The sequence below is a fragment of the Pleurodeles waltl genome, chromosome 7 (assembly GCF_031143425.1).
Source record: "Pleurodeles waltl isolate 20211129_DDA chromosome 7, aPleWal1.hap1.20221129, whole genome shotgun sequence".
In the NCBI taxonomy this organism is placed as follows: domain Eukaryota; kingdom Metazoa; phylum Chordata; class Amphibia; order Caudata; family Salamandridae; genus Pleurodeles; species Pleurodeles waltl.
In genome coordinates, this window is record NC_090446.1 from 736,941,976 (window position 1) to 736,962,592 (window position 20,617).

General features: G+C 42.4%; 1 protein-coding gene across 1 annotated transcript in view; it reads left to right on the plus strand.

Annotated features, from left to right (window-relative positions):
* The first annotated feature begins 3,057 nt into the window (after nucleotides 1-3,057).
* The window catches only part of PPP2CA (protein phosphatase 2 catalytic subunit alpha), a 247,453-nt gene continuing 229,893 nt past the window's right edge, over nucleotides 3,058-20,617 (plus strand). Inside the window, exon 1 of the mRNA XM_069199216.1 lies at nucleotides 3,058-3,768. Within this exon, the coding sequence (XP_069055317.1) occupies nucleotides 3,667-3,768 (102 nt within the window). The 5' untranslated portion in view covers nucleotides 3,058-3,666. The remainder of the gene's footprint in view (nucleotides 3,769-20,617) is intronic.

A 20,617-nucleotide genomic window follows, 5' to 3' on the forward strand; every position in this document is an offset into this window, starting at 1 on the left:
AATTGTGTGAGGCAAGTTATGCCTCGTGGCATGGAGAATTTACGGCAACAATGGCTCTTGCCAGGCATTTCTGAACAAGCTTCCAACTTCATCCACCAGGCCCGCTCATCCAGCACACATAAACGCCATGCCTCCGCCTGGAAGCGATGGGTTCATTGGTATGTGGAACGGGATGCAGATCCCTTTAATGCTGATGTCAATCTAGTAGTTAATTTTCTAGCATCTCTCGCTGCGTCGGGTCTGGCCCACAGATCTGTTAATAATTATAGATCATCTATATCAGCCGGCCATCTCCCAGTCTTGGGTAAACCGGTTGGTGAACACTTTGTGGTTTGCAAGTTGATGAGAGGCATTCGCCTGTCTAAACCACCTCTACCTTGGTATTCGTCTCTTTGGGATGTTAATGTGGTACTTTCCTTTATTTCCTCTTGGCCAGATAATAGGTTCCTGTTACGTAAGCAACTTTCGGCTAAACTTACCCTGTTACTGTGTCTCATTTCTTGCAAAAGAGTGTCAGATGTTAGGTCGCTGGACCTGGCTGGAATGAGCTTTTCCCCTACTGGGGTTTCCTTTTCTATCTCCAGACGCACTAAGACAGGCACGAAGTCTGTGTCTTATCCTGCTTTTCCCCTCAATTCCAAACTGTGTGTTGTTTAATGTTTAAAAAGCTTATGAAGCTGATACGGATGAATTCAGGAGAGATCCTAGAGGTCAATTATTAATTGCCCTTCAGATACCTTTCAATCCAGTCTCATCTGCTACTTTGGCCAGATGGATCAAATGGCTTCTTTCTGAACCAGGAATTAATGTTTCCATTTTCGGGGCACATTCAGTTTGCGGAGCTATGGTCTCAAAATCTTTAAACTTGGGAATATGATTAGAGGATATTATGAAAGCAGCGGACTGGTCCTCGGAATCTACATTTAAGACCTTCTATTATAAACCTATTTTAGACATTGCATTGGTCGTGGTAAATCAGCTTTGAACTAGCATATTCTGAGCCTCCGTTCCTGACATAGAATGAAACATTTTCGAGCTTTCGCGTCAAGAATGTTCAATTCTATTAAGGACACGGAGGCGAGGATAAACCCTCCCTAAGTTTATCAATAAGACATCTTCTTATGAGTTAAGTATCTTGATATAATGTTCATGTCTCATTATATTACCCACCCAATTAATATGGCATTTTAGCATGTTTTACTGATACCAGTTTTTTTCTGCCCATATTTTATGATTGACTTCTTATTTCCCTTTTTTCCTATGGTTCGACTAGAAATGATATTTCTTCTATTTGATGGATCCTTTGATGTTCCTTCCTTCCTGGGTTGCTGTTTTTCCTTGGATATTTGGATTTGAGTCCCTCTTTGGGTTCGCTCTTTGATAGACTTTTATTGACTGAATTATTTGCAAAGAAAAAGGAAGTTCATTTGCCTCGGATGTTTATATACAATGCTGTGCTGAAAAAAAATGTTTTTCTGATTCAAGCCTTCTTGTTCCTGAAAGCTGGGAAGGTGGTGATTTTTTAGCACCACTAACCCTTTGTTGATGCCAATAGTAGGAAAAAACAGACGCTAATTCTGCAGCACTTTTCCCATTTTTCCACAAAAACTCAAAATGTTGCTATTTTTGCCCGTTTTCTGGATCGCAAAACTGGGGTGGATAGCTTATGAGTTCCTCTTTGGGTTCGCTCTTTGATAGACTTTTATTGACTTTTATTGACTGAGATGTTCACAAAGAAAGAGGAAGTTCATTTGCCTCGGATGTTTATATACAAAGCTGTGCTGAAAAAAAATGTTTTTCTGATTCAAGCCTTCTTGTTCCTGAAAGCTGGGAAGGTGGTGATTTTTTAGCACCACTAACCCTTTGTTGATGCCATTAGTAGGAAAAAACAGACGTTAATTCTGCAGCACCTTTCCCATTTTTCCCCAAAAACTCAAAATTTAGCAATTTTTGCCCATTTTCTAGATCGCAAAACTGGGGTGGATAGCTTATGAGTCCCTCTTTGGGTTCGCTCTCTGATGACTTTTATTGACTGAGATGTTTAAAAGAAGGAGGAAGGTCATTTGCCTCGGATGTTTATATACAAAGCTGTGCTGAAAAAAGTTGTTTTTCTGATTCAAGCCTTCTTCTTCCTGAAAGCTGGGAAGGTGGTGATTTTTTAGCACCACTAACCCTTTGTTGATGCCATTAGTAGGAAAAAACAGACGCTAATTCTGCAGCACTTTTCCCATTTTCCCCCAAAACTCAAAATTTAGCAATTTTTGCCCATTTTCTAGATCGCAAAACTGGGGTGGATAGCTTATGAGTCCCTCTTTGGGTTCGCTCTCTGATGACTTTTATTGACTGAGATGTTCGCAAAGAAAGAGGAAGTTCATTTGCCTCGGATGTTTATATACAAAGCTGTGCTGAAAAAAAATGTTTTTCTGATTCAAGCCTTCTTGTTCCTGAAAGCTGGGAAGGTGGTGATTTTTTAGCACCACTAACCCTTTGTTGATGCCATTAGTAGGAAAAAACAGACGCTAATTCTGCAGCACTTTTCCCATTTTCCCCCAAAACTCAAAATTTAGCAATTTTTGCCCATTTTCTAGATCGCAAAACTGGGGTGGATAGCTTATGAGTCCCTCTTTGGGTTCGCTCTCTGATGACTTTTATTGACTGAGATGTTCGCAAAGAAAGAGGAAGTTCATTTGCCTCGGATGTTTATATACAAAGCTGTGCTGAAAAAAAATGTTTTTCTGATTCAAGCCTTCTTGTTCCTGAAAGCTGGGAAGGTGGTGATTTTTTAGCACCACTAACCCTTTGTTGATGCCATTAGTAGGAAAAAACAGACGCTAATTCTGCAGCACTTTTCCCATTCTTCCCCAAAAACTCAAAATGTAGCTATTTTTGCCCATTTTCTAGATCTCAAAACTGGGGTGGATAGTTTATGTGGACCAAAGGTTGGGGGCCTAAGAGAGAACAACCGCAAATTGGCTAAAAAAAAAAAAAGTTTAGAGGGAGCACTGGGGAGGGGGTGGGGCCTTAGCAGCTATTGGGGGGGGGGGGGGGGGGTTAAAGACAACCAGCCGCGTTTTAAATGAGAAGGTGTGTACATAAGAAAGGAGTGGGACTGAACAGGACTTTGAATGTCCGTAACCACGATAAAGACAAACGAAAGAACATTTCTCGACCTCAGTGCGGCAGCCATTATAGAAAAGGGTTCTTCCTCGTCACAGTAAACAGCCGGAACCATCGAATAATTGGCCAATGTATTCTTTCGTGGTTCTTCAACTTTGAAACAAAAAAGCTCGTCTCTGCAGCGTTTGTTGTGTACTTGCATACGATATGAACATCACTAAAGACTTACATCTTATATGTGAACATATGTATGGTCTCCATTTTATAAAGGGGGATTTCCAGTCTTTCATCTATTTCCAGTAACAGAACGGATGGTCCCTTTTCTATGTCTGTAGCCGGACGGCCTTTGGCAATGGCAGCAAAGGAAGGACGCCGCTGACGCACTAGAGCCACGCCTCCTTAGCGCTTTCCGGCCTTGCTGGAGCTGCCTTTCTTCCTCCTCCTCCTCCTCCTCCGAGCTCACGGAGGGATCGGCGCCGGTGCTTCGCTCTCGGGGAAGGCGCCGTGTCACCCTCTTGTAATTGAACGAAGAGCCGCGCGCTGCCCGCCATGGACGAGAAGCCGTTTTGTAAAGAGCTGGACCAATGGATAGAGCAGCTCAATGAGTGCAAGCAGCTGTCCGAAGGCCAAGTGAAGACCCTGTGCGAGAAGGTGCGAGGGAGGGGTGGATTGGGGGCTGGGCGAAACTGATCTCGGCTGGCGAGGGAGGGCCTAAGAGGTGAATGCACTCTGCGGAAAGTAGCTAGGTTGAATAGGGGACGAAACGGACTGCGAGAAGAGGGTAGAATGTGAAAAATAATTGTTCCCAGGCGGGGCACCAGCTCATAGACTGCCTTACCAAGGGTCTTATGGGCAGGTGACACCAATAGGTTTTAGGAAACGATATGCGTTGGATCAGGGGTGGGCTTGTACGTTTATTCATATATACACCGCAACTCGGTTTTCTTTTTTTGTCCAAGAATAGAAGTTCCCCCTCACACTGGACACTGGAGAGACTTGCATACCAAAATGTCGCACCCACCACGTTCCTAATGACGTAAACACCGTTTCCTAAGCGTACAGGTCACCCACGAAACGTGCATGGAAACCGGCGGCCTACTCGTTGTCCGGGCTGTAATTGCTATGTTCTGATGACCTGAAACTACTCTGTTCCCTTTAACTATTAGTTAAAATCCTCTGGACGTGAACGGAAGCTTCAGCATCACGATCGAAAAGTGATCTAATGCATGAAGACGGTACCTGTTCAATTGTGGTTATTTCAAAGCATATGAGAATAAGATGTGCAGGTATGCCGAGGGATTGCAGTCACTTAGATCGGAATCTAAAGTGTGAGTAGTGAGGTCAGAAGAGGAGTCAACTGAACGTTAACCTGTCTTCTTCGGAGTGAAGGGCGGATAGAGGTAGACCCACACTGTCTTGCTCTGTCACTACTGATTGCGACCTGCTCACGCCGTCCGTGACCTGCCTCCCTCCTTTTATTTATTCTAGGCGGATCTTGGCTCTGCCACCCATTTCACTGCAGCGTCGGTTTAGCTGTGGTCCTTTCCTGCTCGATGTACACTCGTCCTTAAGTGAGTTGCCATCCGTACACCTCGTATCAAAATCTCCCTGATACATCAATTCCCGACCTTGGTATAAACGTGATCTGACAGCAGAGCTCAGGAATCCTTCCACCTTAGGTGCCCTTTTAGATGACAATGCATTACCATAATGTGGCTCGGTAATTAGTATGATATTTTATCGCATTGGTCGACATCGGAATTTATTGGGAGTGATAAATACCACTGGTACTTGTTCTGCAGGGATAATATGAAAATTTCGATGCTTAATGTACCAAATAAACATGTTCTAGTAAATACTGAGTATTTTTCTCATAAAACTATCGGTAACAATTGCGCTATTTGTATAATAGCAGTGATCATACATGCGATTCCTCGGGCTGGTGTAAGGAGGGCCATGGGAGCCGCCAAGAGCGGCTGTGCGCCCCCTCCTCCTGCTTGGTATCTGCTCTTAAGATGGCGCTGCTGTTGTGGAATGTTTCCTTTGAAGCTCGGAGCTGCTTGGCAACAATTGCCTCTTAAAACCTAGGAACTGACTTTCCTTCAGATATTCAAGCTTGATGTTCAGATGGCTACCATAGTGTAATAATAACATGCACAACCGTGCGATGTATCTTTATTTTATATTCACATGTTAGTCTGTTGAATTCAGGTTTGCCTTTTATCGATGCTTCGTTGCTCTCCGATCCTTTCAGTAAAAACTACAGTAGTAAATAAATGTGGTCACTGCCTTCCTTTCTTCAAACTGAAGGGACTTTAAGCAAGCAAGACAACCCTTGTATTAGAGATGATTCAGATTTGACACACCGTTACGTTTTAAAGTACTTTTCTAGAACACTTTGTATTTAAACAGTGCAGCTGTCATAGCGAGGTTTTCAACAAACCCACGTCTAACTATAGCCAAAAGAAATATTCATCTGTAACGCACATATCTACACATTCTAACCACAACAATTGTTCTTGTCAGAAGTAAATCAGTTATGCAATATACCACAACATTTTAGCGACCATCTCGCCACTTTTCATTGTTGTACGTCCTGTGATACAGATTGTCGGTCAGACCCCACTTTATAGCATCATTTTTTAGTGGATGACTATACTGTAACCATGTGAACTTAAGTTTATTAGTGTGTTTTGAATCCATATAGATGGCTTTTGAGTTGGGCTTGTATTTGGGAAGATCTATTAATTAGCTATTATACAGAGTTTACTAGTCAAAACATAAGGATGCTTATTTCTTTTAAGCACGTAGCAGTAGTAATAGTAGTCTGGGGCAGTGCCATGTACGGGGATAACAGTGGTGAAAAATAGTATTGTCTGATATTCTCAGTGACTAAATATTTTGGCAAGTTCTCAAACATTCACTGTCGTTAATATTCCAAAGTGTTTCCTGTTTTGTAGGCTACTCACGCTTTCTGTGGTGTTCGAGGCGTTACCAAAGTGTTGCAATGATAGCAGGATGCATAGGCAGTTAATACCTCCTAGATCATTTAAATTGTTAAAGGATGTGTGCTTCCCAGTACCCTATTTTTTCATGAAGGAGGAAAGCGATACTGTAGGCACCCAATTGTCGGTTCCATTCCTAACCTGGATTTTAAGACCAGTAAACTTGGTTACAGCATACAGAGGGTGTGTTTTGAGTTGTCTTCGTTTGTAAAGGTATATGCAGTGCTTGACAGAACTTGAACTCACTGAAGGATTTTGTTTTTGCTAAAACAGTTATATTATATAAAGCACTTGATGGATACGCAGGAGAAAACAATCATGGGCGAAGCCTTTAGTTCTGGCCTCTCGTAATGTTTTTGTTGTTGCAGGAACAATACTGTGCTCTTAGGCAATTAACCGGTAACTCAGTGGTTCTCATACTCAGCCTTAGAAATATGCTAGTTACCTTCTCATTGAATACTGGCTAAACTTCATGTTAAAATTCGTTTGTGTGGTTACTCGAACCTTCATTAATTAGGCGGGCATTTCTGTAGGGAAAATAGACCACACCCTAAATCCATGCCACTTAAGGGCTGTGCATTAAGGGCGCTCAGTTACTTACAGGTGCCATGGTACGGGTGTTTTTTTTTTTTTTTTCTTTTTTTCACATACAATGAACGAACAAATGGGGAGTTTGGCAGTGTTAAAGAAACAGGCGACTAACACGAACGTGCGTATGAGGTACAAGGAAAATGGTAGGGTTTTAATGGGAAGCATTGTCTGAGAAGGTGGGGGTGCATGCCAGAAATCTCTGCGCTTCGTGGATGCAGGAGAAAATGGTATCTGGAATAGAAGAATGCAATGACTTAAGCAATACATTAAATAGAAGGGTTGCACAGAAAGGACAGTGTAAATGAGGAGCGTCTAAGAGACGACCGATAGGGAAACGGATTAAAAAAAAAAAAAACGACGAGAAAGGTAGTAATGAAAAGGGGCAAGAAGAAGGAGATAGGACTAACCAGGAAAATATTAGGACAGAAAAGGCGAGTGTCAGAAATTAGAAAGATTATCTCACTGAGATATATATATATATATATATATATATATATATATATATATATATATATATATATATATATATATATATATATATATATATATATATATATAGAAAGACTTAACAAGCATGAAATACATCCATTAGTGCCAGGGCCATTAGTTTCTTAATAACTACTCCCAGTTTAGAGCACATACTTCACTAGAACTAAGATTATTATTATGGTATGCACATTGCTAATGCGTGGGGGTAATGCTATGAACGTGTTTTAAAAAATAAATAACAAAAAAATATTCAGATGCGTGGACACTTTGTACACTTTTGATTTACCTTCTGGAGTACGACCTAGATATGCAGCCCTTCCTTTCCTGAAAGGTTTGTATTTGAAAAACCCTTACCAAAAATGAAAAGCTTAAGCTTCAAAAAACAGGGTGGGAGTGAGATGCTTATATGAAAATGCTTGCGAGCATTACGTTCAGCCGTTGGTATCTCCTTTTCATATGGTAGAAGATGTAATGTAATTTATTTAATTGATCCTGCTTGTGTTGCACAAATGAAATTACTTCCGACTATGCCAAGCTGAAAATTACTCCGCACTTTTGTATGTTTTGTCGCCTGTTAAAGTTGGTACTGTCTTAGTGGATGTATTGACTTTGTTGTGAATTCCATTTGGATAGGAAATGAGACCGGGGGAGCGGAGCATCCTACATTTATAAAATACACCACATCTCTGGCCCTGTGGCCAACTGGCCTTTTTGCAGATGCCTTCCACTGTTTGCCCCATTTGAACTGCTAGATGCTGTTGTTTTTGACCTGTCAGTGTACTGAGGCCTGCTAACCACGCCCCTGTACCAGTGCTCTTTCCTTTAAAATGGTATGTCAAATTGCATAAGCCAATTGGCAAGCACCTTACCACCCCTGTTGGTCCCCAGTAAATGGTACCAAAGGCAAGGTTGGTAAAGGGAGTACCAGGGCTACAGCACTCATTGTGCCACCCTGAGTACCCCAACTAAAAGAGAGACTGCAGAGCTGCCAAGTCAGCATTCATGACCAGCCTGCTGCTCTAGTGAGACTCTACCCACATCAGGTGCAGGCAGAGTGCCTGTTACTGCCCATTGACAGGCCAGCCATCCCTAAGGTAAGGGCCCCCTCTAACCCAAGGGGCAGTGTGAACTGTTCCATGAGTGAGGGCACGAGCACATGTGTCCCTATGCTGGCATTTAAACTGCAGTGGTGGCCCAAGTATCCGGCGGTCCATTGGAGAACTTGCACTGGGATTTGACCACTGCTCAGATGTCCAGCCCTGCAAAGGCCCAACCAAATTATTTTGTGTTTGGTATCAAACAATGTGCTTTTTAACCCTGAACATGATGCCCATGTTTAGGGTGAAAAAATATATGCCCCGGTTGCACCCTTAGAAGGTGCCCACCAAGTTACCCTGTCCTGTACTGTTTTGGCGGGCTCTCTTGTGCGGCTGTCGCCACAGACGAGCCTGACCTCCTGCCGGTGGTGCTAGCACCTCGGCAAGATGTAAGACAAAGGGCACGGGCAGGAAGTAAGTCACACCTCTTCCCTCCCAGGCTGGCTAGTGAGAGAAGCATTGGGGCGGGGAGCTTCAAAGGCTTCCCCGAGCCTTTGATGTGCAAGTAGTTGTACCCCCAGTGGAGGACAAAGCCTTCCTGGCCTGCCCTACTGGGCAGGTGGAAGATTAGCTGTGCAGGAGGCGTGCACCTCCCTCGAACTAGCCACACCTTTGAGGGTGGGCTAGGCGGTCTGCACAGCCAAGGAAGGGTTTTGCCATCTTGGCAGACCCCTAGAATAGTGGGTTCTGGGTAGAAAGTGACTTAGTCCCCACAGGAAGTCGTCACTGCAGAGGTGGACTAGTCACAGTGACAGTAGCCCATTGGCCACTGACCCTCACACCATTAAGTGCCATCTAAACCAGGATTTAAGGGGCTCCCCTGGCACAAGAACTTAGAACGTAACCTGGAATAGAAGAAAGAAACAGTAACAGGACTTGGACTCCAGCCCCAGTGCAAAGAAGAGGACCCAGTGACCTGTGGAGACCAGTACTAGAACTGTGTGCTAGTGGTGAAAACTTGTTGATTCCGGCCAGGGGGGTCCCCTGTGGACACCAATACTCTAAAGAAGACCCCTGATGGGTGGCACCAGTCCCCTATAAATTGCAAAAGTAAAGAAGTGCTGAGGATGAAGAACTGTGACCTGATGGGCTCTGAGTGCCTGAGCCCAAATAATCTGTGTCCAGCATCCAAGGAGTGGGAGTGAGGACTGTGCTAAATTTCAAGCCGCTACTCCCTTCCAAATGACCTCCAGGTGCCAGAAAGCTGGTGGACCACACTTGCAGCTACCAAGGCTCGTTTGTTGCCTGCACTGATGGCCACGCAATGTTCAGCAGCTCTGGAAGCTGCAATTTCTCAACCAAGTCAAATTAACAATCACAACTTAGTTTATTTCAGAGTCAATAATGAGTTGACTACCTCTTATAAGGTCTTAAGCTTTTATTAATCAATTAGTAGTTGCAGAACATTGCATGAAGCATGTCTCAAATCTATCCCTATTCTTGTTGTTTAAATCGGGGAAACATTTAAATATATCATTAAGAGAGAACACGTATTTTAAAGAACAGTCTAGTCAGAAAAGATGTGTGTCTTCATGAAGAATACTATAACCAACTATACTAAAGAAAATAGTCTAGGCGGAGAACGGTCTGTCTGTAGTAAGAGTTCAAAGTGTCTGAGAGCGAGAATTTCACAAGTCCTAATTGCTCCAAAAGCACAGTGTTTCTAGTCTGGTCAGTTATCCTCAAATGTCCTAGCGTGAGTTTGTGCTCTTGCTAGCTATAGTTGCCCTGGGACATGCTTTATACTTTATAATTAACATTCACAAACTATTGAATTGTAAAACATAAATTAAATAGCCAATCATATGTCGAGCTGTGCATGAGAGCGGAACATCTTCAGCTTGTGATAACGGGCAAAACAAAGAGTACTCCAAAGTAAATCACAATTTGTTGCTTTTGCAGTTGCTGTGGCTACATAGCTGTTCTTTCTCGTACACTTTGCTCTCTGAAAATCAAGACACTTGTGTCAATTTTTAATTCATTCCAATTTCATCATTTCCACTTTAATGTGTTTCCACACTATAGGCTTATTCATAAAGAAGTACATTTAGATTAGTAAGTTTTGACATCCCATAAGTGGTCATAGATAGAAAAGAGTAAATAATATAGCTTTCATGGGTTTAGACAGAAGTTAGCATGGGTAGGTCATGCAAAGGTTACAGTAGAAACATTTTTATTTAGTTGAAGCATGCTGGAATTTGTTAATGTTAGGAATTCAGTAAAGTCAAGCAACAGAGGTCATGCACATTTGAGAAAGGAAATACTCTTAAATGTGACTTCTGGGTAGGCCTAGTATCAACTCGTAAGAGTTGTTAATTAATCAAATCTGATTTTTAATTGAATGCTTTTCTAAGACTGTACCTGTTCTGCATGTAACAAAATATTTCCTTTTTATATATTGTTTGTTCTGCTCCAATTTATGATGCTTTTATGCATGTTCATTTTATTTAAATTACTGCGCTTCTCTGCTGTTCTTGAATGAGAAACAGGAACTTGAGTTTGCATACGAATGTACGTATTGGTCTCCAGCAGATATCATGTGTGAGGTTCCAATCGTAATAACTTGATTTGAAATCATCCGACTTCATGTTCAATTTCGTTTTGCAACATTATATATATTTTTTTGGTTGAACATAGAATTGTGTGTGCGTGTGCTTTAGTTTGCCAGCTTAAATATGTTGCCCTTTAGACCTGCCATTAAAGATTTCATTCCAGTATTCAAACTGTCACACATTTATGTTACTGGTGACCTAACCGCACATTCTGACATTGGACTTGCAAACCATGCTGGGCAGAGCCCATCTACTTTCTTCTAGTAATTTAACACACTGCTAGGGTTTCGGCCTTGGTCCCTCTTGGGTAGGCTCCATGTTTTTGGTGACTTAGCTCTTTTAGGGGTTGGCTTCTTGTCTCTTATAGGTGGATTATTTTTCACTGTATGGCTGAGGCTCACAGTGCCTACATAGGTTTATTTTTGCTCCAGAGTAGGCTCCCATCCCAGTCCCATTGTTAAAAGCTATTTTTGTCCAGTCATGCAGGCATTGCTACATGTTTTGAAAGGGAATGCGATTGTTGACTTGTTTCTTAATTTTAAAACCTCAAGAAAGAAGTGGCTGCTTGCAGTCGGAGCTGAACTGCGGGTTTTACTGGTTTGTTGGTGCTGCCATTGAAACTGTCACTCTCACTCCCAAATCACGTTCTCAGCATATGATGCTGTTACAAGTGCTTGCTCAAGAATAGGGTGCACTGGCACACATGTATGACACCCTCTTGATTAACAATGCGCAGCTGAAGTAATACCCACTTATGTGACCAACAAGGAGCATCTTATATCTTTGTGAACTCAACTGGAGTTAGGCTAGTGCTATGGGAATGCAACAATATTATACGTGTTATGTGACTTTGCAGAGGGACATGTGTTAAAGGCTGTTGATAGGTGAACTGCTCTAATTGTGTAATGGTGAGAACTGTTGTGGTTTTTGTTTACCCATTCAAATTCCCTGAATCTTAAAAGGTTTGTGGCTTGTTGATGGTAATCATGGATTTAGTTTTTTTTTTTTTATGTAGAACCCACCTGACCACTGTTTCCAGTTTAGCTTTGTAATGTTAATACTGTTGCATGCATTGAATATTTTGAGGGCACGTCCATTGTTGGAATACCGTCAGAGAGGGGTAGTGATAAAGTAAACATATCACATAAACTCCCTCTCAACTTCTCTAGAAATTTGAACTATTCAGTAATCCATACTGAGACTACAGAATAACCCGTTTTACTCGTATTGCTTGTTAAAAAAAAAAAAATATATATATAATCTTTTAACTGTTAATTTTAGAAATATGTATTTAGATTACACCCCTGTTTTTTTTTTTTTTTGGCTTTCTTTTCCCCCTCCCTCCCTAATACAGACCCTATAACCCGGCCTTTGGCTGTGCGCACGGTGGGGTTGGCCACAAGTCCAACCCGTTGGTGCAGCCCCTTAACTAAGTCGCTTCTGAGACCACACCCCTTCACCTTTTTTTTTTTTTGTTTTGTTTAAAAAAATTTTTTTTTTTATTATTTATTTATTTTTTAGAGTGTGGGCACTCGGCCACCCTCTTCAAGTCCCAGGGTCTTTTTTGTGTTTTTGTTTAAAATGAAGGCAAGGGCATGCATGCTTCTGCCTTCCTGAACCAATAGTGCCGTGTCCCAGGGGCCTCAAACCCCAGGTTTCAAAGACATTTGTAATGGGGAGGGTGCAGTGTGACACAGACATACAGTGGGCCCTGGACGCTCCCTCCCTGGGGCCAAAACATATGTTAAAGGGAGGAAGGGTGCAGCCCCCCTCTCCCAAGCCTTAATAGGCCTCCGTCCAGCACTGAATTACATTAAAAAGGGGAGGTGATCATAGGCCCACCCACCCCCCCAAAAAAAACAGTAAGTTGGGGAGTGTTTAAGGGGGGAGCCCCAGGGCCAGATCCAGTTTCCCACAAGCACCCATCTTTGCAGGAGCCTTTTTAAAAAAATTTTTAAAGCTTCAGCTGAGTGAGAGCAGATGTCTTCCTCCTTGCATGCTTGCGAGCAGGGAAAGTCATGCCTGCTCCAACCTGGCGGAAGCTTTAGAAATGCTCCCGTCAGGTAGGAACAGACATGTTTCCCTGCTTGCCCTAAATGCTGGCAGGGAAACTATTTTGTCACTGGGTGGTTTCCCTGGGACAAAGTGAATGAGCCAGCCCTGAGTTATGGGATCCCTGCTGTTTCCTGTAAAGTTCAGGCCTCGGAGGATGCTGTCCCCAGGGCCTATTACCTCTAACAGAATAGGCAACGCATTCTGCTGCTCTTATTTTACACCACGGCCTAGAAGCACCCCGCCGCTTAAAGGTGGTTATTACAAGCATGGCAAACCACTGCTCTTTGTGTGTGTGTGTGTGTGTGTGTGTGTTTTTATTTTATTTTTTCCTACCATATTTTTAATTAGTGTTAGTGTCGCCCCAACCTTAACAATCATAAGATTTCTGCCACCACAGCGATATTGATGTGATGGCAGCCAGTCGGCTCTCACCATGAGATCAGTTGGCCCCGTGGAGCTTCAGTGGCACAAAATACTCAAAGTTTTTAAACATTAATCTTTCAAAAACTACAGAACGAATCTAAACCAAATAATAATTAAAAAAGCATTCTTTCTTTCCTGGACCAAGATCTACCATTCTCCCAAATTTTGTGTGAATCTGCTTAGCTGTTAGGGCTGTAGATGTGTCTGAAGTTTCTATGGAAAAATGAATTGGAAAAATACATTCCGGGAAGCTCCTTCTCCGTCCTTCCCTGATGGATCAGCCCCAAAACCTTTCAGAAAGGAGCTGAAGTGGAAGATTCGTCAAAAGCCGCCAAAGTTACTGGCAAACCAAAAAATGCTTTTACTATGGAAACTAACTATCCATTTGCCACTGGATTTATGTGTGTGTGTGTATGTGTGTATATATATAAAATCAATGTGTGTGTGTTGAGTAGGATTAAGTTCATACGGTGGTAAAGGATGTGTAAAGTTTGAATGCTTTAATGAACATGTGTGGGGCTTGTGTTGTAGAAACAATTTAATAATGTAAAAAGAGTACACATTTCTATAATAAATTAAAAGATACTAGCGTTTTGATACAAGCAGTACAAATAATAGTTACTTTGTGATTTTGGTATCTAATAATATGGATCAAAGGTAGAATAATCCTCTAAGAAAGTGATATAGGTTGAGCAGAATTTGTGATATGTTATAGGTCTTGACTCCCAGTTAGCCTTTAGCTGTCCAGTTGCAAAGGATCATACCAAAGTCTTGCAGTGAGTGTAGAACTTAGCCATTGCTTACTGTTCGTTGGCTTTGTAACACTCATTTGTTGCCTTCTTGTTCATTGGATTTGCTATCATTGATCCCTCCCTTGGAGGATATCCTCTTTACCTTCCTTTTGATTGGCTGGCCTGTCTTGCTACAGCTCTCATTTAGGGAACTGCATTTTTATTTTTTAAGCGCCTCCCTCACAAGAGTGAATCTGTTTTCGGGATCCCTCTCTCGTCTAATGCTTACCGTCACATAACCCCTCACCGAGAGCTAGTACTTGTCGCTTCCCCCACCCCCCTCCCAGTTGGTGTCTCCATGATTGGCTACTTTTTATTCTGGCGTGCACATTTGCTCCTGGTACAACCTCCATGTCCCCACTCACAACCCTCTCTGTTGCTTCCTTATCCTCCCTGGCTTTTTTTTTTTTTAATTGTTTCAATTATTCTCAAATTGCTTCTGTGGTTTGTTCCTCCCTTCCTCTATGTTGTTTCACCCCTCTCCCAGCCAAACCCCCCCCCCGTCATTAAAAATATATATTTATTTTCGACGGCCCGGCACCTGCTATATGCCGCTGGCCTGCAGTTTTTTTTTCTCTTTCTAAATAAGGTGCTTTTGCATTTGCAAATGGTGTGTGTATGTGTGTGTATGTGTGTGTGTGTATGTATGTATGTATGTATATATATATATATATATATATATATATATATATATAGTTTTTTTATTTTTTAATAAGCTTACTGATTCAGGTGGTGTTGCCATCTTGGATAAGTAAATAAAAAAAAAAAAGGCTGCCATGCCAGTCAGTAGGCCTGCATATGTGTCATCAGGCATGCACATGCCTACTGAATAACGCAGCCACCAGTACCTTTTATCAAATCTGTAAAGCAGTAGCAAAAAGCAAAGGCAGTAGGCCACGAAGGGAAGATCTGTTGGCTTTGCCAATGCTTGTTTGAATGTTTTTATCGTACATGTTGATAGTTGGTAGCTCCGTCGATTTTCTAGCATGAAACATGTTGTAACTTGCTTATATCACCTTCTGTACAGCAGAGTTTAAACCCTAGTTTACTGAGGTGGTCTTAGTTTCTCCACTGTGTACCATCACACATTTAGAGTTGTTCTTTGTGTGGGTCTGGTTGGCACTCGCATGTACAGGAGCAGACACACTTGCTTGTCTTAATAAATGCTATACCATATTTTAGTTGCTTGCTCAGAAAACACTATCATCCGGACTGGAATTCCATTTGCCAACCTCTTTGGTACATACTCAAAGTTAATTTTCAAATACCACTGACGCAGCTTGCAAAATGTAAAGAATGACTATCCTGGCTGTTTGAGGAGCCGGGTACAAAACTCAGTCCGTATTCATATGCACTAGCTCTGCCCTTCACATGTTTGTCATGGTTCACATACACTTTAGAAAGGAAAACGTTCCTGTTGCTCCATCCTGTGCAGGGGCTCCTCAACCCTCTGTGAAAGATGGTAAATCTTCGCACTAAGTGTTTTGCACCTACTCAAGTCTTACACCTGCTCTGTGTGGGGCATCAGTAGACGATGATGCAAAACAACTCTACCCAACAGGTATAATGTAAGTGCCCCAGACAGTCCTCTTGGGTCCATGATAGGGTATGGTCCTGCCAGTAGTAAAAAGCTGTTCGCCAGTGCCTCAGGGATCTGTTTTCCTTCCTGTGTGTTTTTCCCTTCACTTTTGCTAAGTAACTCACCAACTGTGTTACTTACTCATTTTAGAGACTCTTTGTATGTCACCTACTTACTACCCACCTGAGGAACTGCAGATCTTTCTACCACGTGTCTTCTGTGCCTTTATGTTCACGAGTTCAGGTTACTTCATGTGGAGAACTTTGGGAAATCTACTCTCAGATGCCTCATTGAGGCCTAGTGCCTAGCTCGTAAGCTTTTGGGTTCTCTCGCTTCTGGTCCTTGTGCCCTCTGCGTTTCAGGGAAGAGAAAAGAAAAACATACACGAACATATAAAGCCTTTTGACTTTAATGTGGTGTAAATGCTTTTACCATGCTTCCCTTACAGAAATAAACGCATCGGCAGTTCAAACTTGTGAACCCAAATAAGATACAACAACACAGGTTGCGTTGAAAGATTAATTCAATGCTTGCACACGTTGTAGCAGTGCGACCTTCTGTCACACACTAGAAATGCACCCAACACGACTGCTTGTTTCCTTACATAGACCTTGTACACAATGTGCAACGGAACTCTAGTATCCCCTTGCTCTCGCTCAAGAGGTACACCAGACAGCCGCAGAGCCTGCTTCTTCGTACACAGTACGTGCAGCATCAAGTGTCTGTGCATTTGAAAAGCACATTTGTCATTCTGCCGTTATGCACGCATTGCGGCTCTGTGGCCCTCATGGACTGGAATCAAGATGGTCTGTAGATGCTTTTGTTATTGTTAAGCCGTGACTCTTAATGGATAATTGCCGGTTTGACCATCACTGATAGCTTTGTTTAGTAACGGTTCATTTTGGATAACGGCCTGCTGAATTCTGTTATGAATCATTGTTGTGCCATGTGTGTATTTTGAAGAAATGTAAGGTGTGTATCTTAGATGACATGGTATGAGATGCTACATAACTGTGGCTTGTTTTCGAGTGTTACTGTTAATATAAATGTCTAATGTTCTCGAGTGATGGTGTATTTCAGAGTGTGATATACTAGAAAGGTGTGCGCATGATTAAGGGATTTTGGTGCCGCCAGAGGAGCAGCCCTGGCATACTGCAACATTAAAAGGTGGGGGACCATTAGTGACCCCAGCTCAGTACTAGTTCAGGGGAGGAGTATGCACGGCGCCATAGGATCACTCGGTGCTACGAGCCTAAATAAGGGAGATTAACACTAGTAGCACCAATGTTGCAATATGCGCAGGAGACGGGCGCTAGGGACACCAGACGGACACTGGAGCATGTGGATAGCCGTAATGCCCTACCTCACTTTGTAGCATTGTTTCTCCTTCTTTTAGGTCATGCCTGCAACAGCGCACGTACGGAATGACCTCTTGTGCAAGAGGTTTCATACAGCAAGGGTCTTACAGTCCACCATTGCTTAATATTCCTTGGCTTTGTTGTCACTTATTTGCTGCCTTCTAATTGGCAGTAAGAGTGAAAACACTACAAAACATACTCCCCTCCAGTTCAGAAAAATAGCCAATATTTATCTCAGTAAAACAAAACCATAAACGACAAAGTAGAGATATGGAATTTCAAAGATAAATTTAGTCTAGCACCTAAAAGGCCAATAGCTCCATCTGGGGATATCGGAGCAGCTTGACGGAGTCACTTCTAACAGTCTGGCAACACCCGGGAGGGAGCATGAGCCGGCCATGGAGTTGTATAGATCCTGGTTATAGTGCCTTTGAAAATAAGGAGGAAACAAAGATGTTGCATGGCGTTGGAGGGGTGAGGCGTCGTTGGAGCTGGTGCAGCGTTGGTTCCTTACTGCTAGGCAAGGGAGGTGAGGCGTTTGCTCCTTATGGTTGCAGAGAAGCTGATGCGGCGTTGGCAGCAGTTTCTTATGACAAGGCGAGGGTAGGCAAACTTCAGAGAGAAGTCTTTGTAGTGAACAAGACACTGATTTTCCCTGCCCTGGCCCCAGACATACTTGGGGAGGGAAGGATGGGGGGTGGAGACTGCTTTGTATGAGGACAGGGACAGCCCTATTAAGGTGCAAGTGTCAGCTCCTCTCACAACTCTAGCTCAGGAAGACCCATCAGCTCGGTGATGGGCTGTCAGGATATGCAGGGCACACCTCAGCTCCCTTTGTGTGACTGTCTAAAGTGAATGCACTAACAGTCAAACTGTCATCTTGACCCAGACGTGTACTCCACAGACAGGCAGGGGCACAGAACGCTTAAGCAAGAAAATGCATACTTTCTGAAAGAGGCGTTTTGAAAATCATACAATTCAAAAACCAACTTCACCAAAACATATATTTTTTTAACTGTTAGTTCGTAGATCCCAAATTCCATACCTCTGTCTGCTCACAATGTAACATTACACTTGAAAGATATTTTAATGCAATCCATGTGTTACCCTATTGAAGAGATAGTGCTTGCATTAGTGAAAAAACTAATTTAGCAGTATTAACTATCAGGGCACGTAAAGCACGCCAGTACATACCCTACCTTTTTTCCCCATGGGGCTGCTTTGGGCCTACCTTAGGTATGACTTACAGGTAATAAAAAGGAAGGTTTGGGTCTGTCAAGTGGGTGCACTTGCCAGGTCGACATGGCAGTTCAAAACTACACACACAGACACTGCAATGGCAGGCCTGAGACATGTTGGCAGGGCTACTCTTGTGGGTGGCACAATCAGTGCTGCAGGCCCACTAGTAGCATTTGATTTACAAGCCCTGGGCACACCTGGTGCACTTTACTATGGACTTCCTAGTGAATCAAATATTTCAATCATTGATAAACCAATCACCAATACAATTTAGATAGGGAGCACTTGCACTCTAGCACTGGTCAGCAGTGGTAGGGTGCCCAGAGTCCCCAAACCAGCAAAAACGCAATTCAGCACAGGATTAAAGCAGGAGGCCAGAAGTATAAATACAGAGGAAACCAGCCAAGAGCTGCCAGGCCAACACTGTGGTTCAAAAGATGATTGTTCATCTCTAAGTGTGGGAAATTTCATTCTCATTTAGTGAACCAAGCAATTTGTTCCTGATCAGTCTGTTTGGAAAATACTTCTCAAATAGGGAATTGAGACTTGCCTATATGATTTTTATGAATAAAACCGGTCAACTTACAAGAACATGAGGTTCTCCACGAAAGTTAGGTCTACTTGCATTAAGTCTCTCAATTCCTAGGACTTCAAGTACTGCCTTGTTTTAAAAAACAAAATGCATCTTGCATACATCTGTCTTAGAAAGTCCATTTAAACAAGCTGTTAAAAAAGCAGTTTATTTGGAAGAGATTCAATTACCTCAGATCTTCCCTCATAAGAAAAGGAAGGCTAGCTAAGAACTCTAACACTTATTGATTTAATTCTGAGAACAGTCAATGATGGAAGCCAAGACAATTTTCATGTTAATATTTGACAATACATTAACATTACAGTATAGTTCTGTCCCATGGAATTTGGGATTAAAAAAAAAAAACTTATTAAAACAACAACCGTGTTAAAGACCCAAAAATACAATGGCCCTTTTAAGATGCTTTGTATACACGCAATAGAAAGGTGAAAGTAATTTATTATGGGTGTGTCTGCTTTGCGTACGTGGATCAAGACAGGAAGGTGACCTACAGGAGCTCGTACACAGAGAATAACTTCTCTATTCTTTATCTGGTATAAAATACTGCTATTCAAATAGACAGTCAGCTTCCATACTGGCAAATTTAGAGTATCCACAGTAAAATAAATGGTTATGTCTCCTTTTTCAGTTTATGGCACTTTGTGTTATGACCTGAAGTTACAATACTTAGAGAAAAAGCGGTATATTTCAATAAAAGGCTAATCAGTAGGAGGAATCTGTATCCGTCTCATAACCCAGCTTTGCTAAAGCAGTACATGCACTTCACTGAATAGATGCAGAAATATACAGGGAAAAGGTAATGCATGTATTCCTCTCTCCAAATGCTTAGCCACCATTTTGGAATAGGATTTGCTACACTGAGTAAAATAAGACTGATCCTAATTATTTTGCTCTCAGCTGCACCATCAGATCAGTCACCTTTTTAAAGTACCTGGAGAATTTTAATTTACCTAATAATCTTTGCAACCCCACCACTTCCACGGCACAGGAGTTTGTTTATCTAACTTTTATTTTGCATGCTACACAGCAACCACACTGCTTTACAGCATGGCTACAAATCATTGCCAATGCCCATGCTGTACAGCAGAAACAAAGGACAATGACCGAACCCACAGTCTCAAAGGAAAGACCTATAGGCTTTGCCAATGCTTGGTAGGTCTCTGCACCACGCCCTTGTGACTCTGAGCGTGAAAACAGAAAAAAATGTCAGTTGGCAAAAAAAAATATACACATCTTAGATAAAAATACAAATACTTTACACATTGCCTCGGAGCCTCACTGTACCGGGACTCCGGGAGGGCAAGATCAGCCTGGATGTGTTAAAGCTTTCGTGGGAGGACAGGGAAATGCAGGCTCCAAATTTGAGCTTCTAATATTGAGCGGCCTAACTCCAGAATGTAGTCCCATGGTTTGACGGTAAGGTTGCAGATCTGGTGGTTTGGATTCTGAGATGCTTGTTGCATCTGCTGAAGTTGCTGGCGTTACCCGTGGCTTCCTGGAAGAAAAGGAAAGCCTTGCCATTGCAGGTCTGGACGTTACTTGGTGTTCGGGCGCAGGTGTCTAAAAGGGGGAATGGGTGGAAAAATTCTATATATAAATATATATTTGCAGCAGCTGGTCCCGTGGAACAATGGGATTTGCCGGACCCTACGACATAGAAGTGGTGGCGATATCCCATAAGATTTGGGAGATCTGTACGAGGATGGCAGAGTGATTGGATACAGGGCCT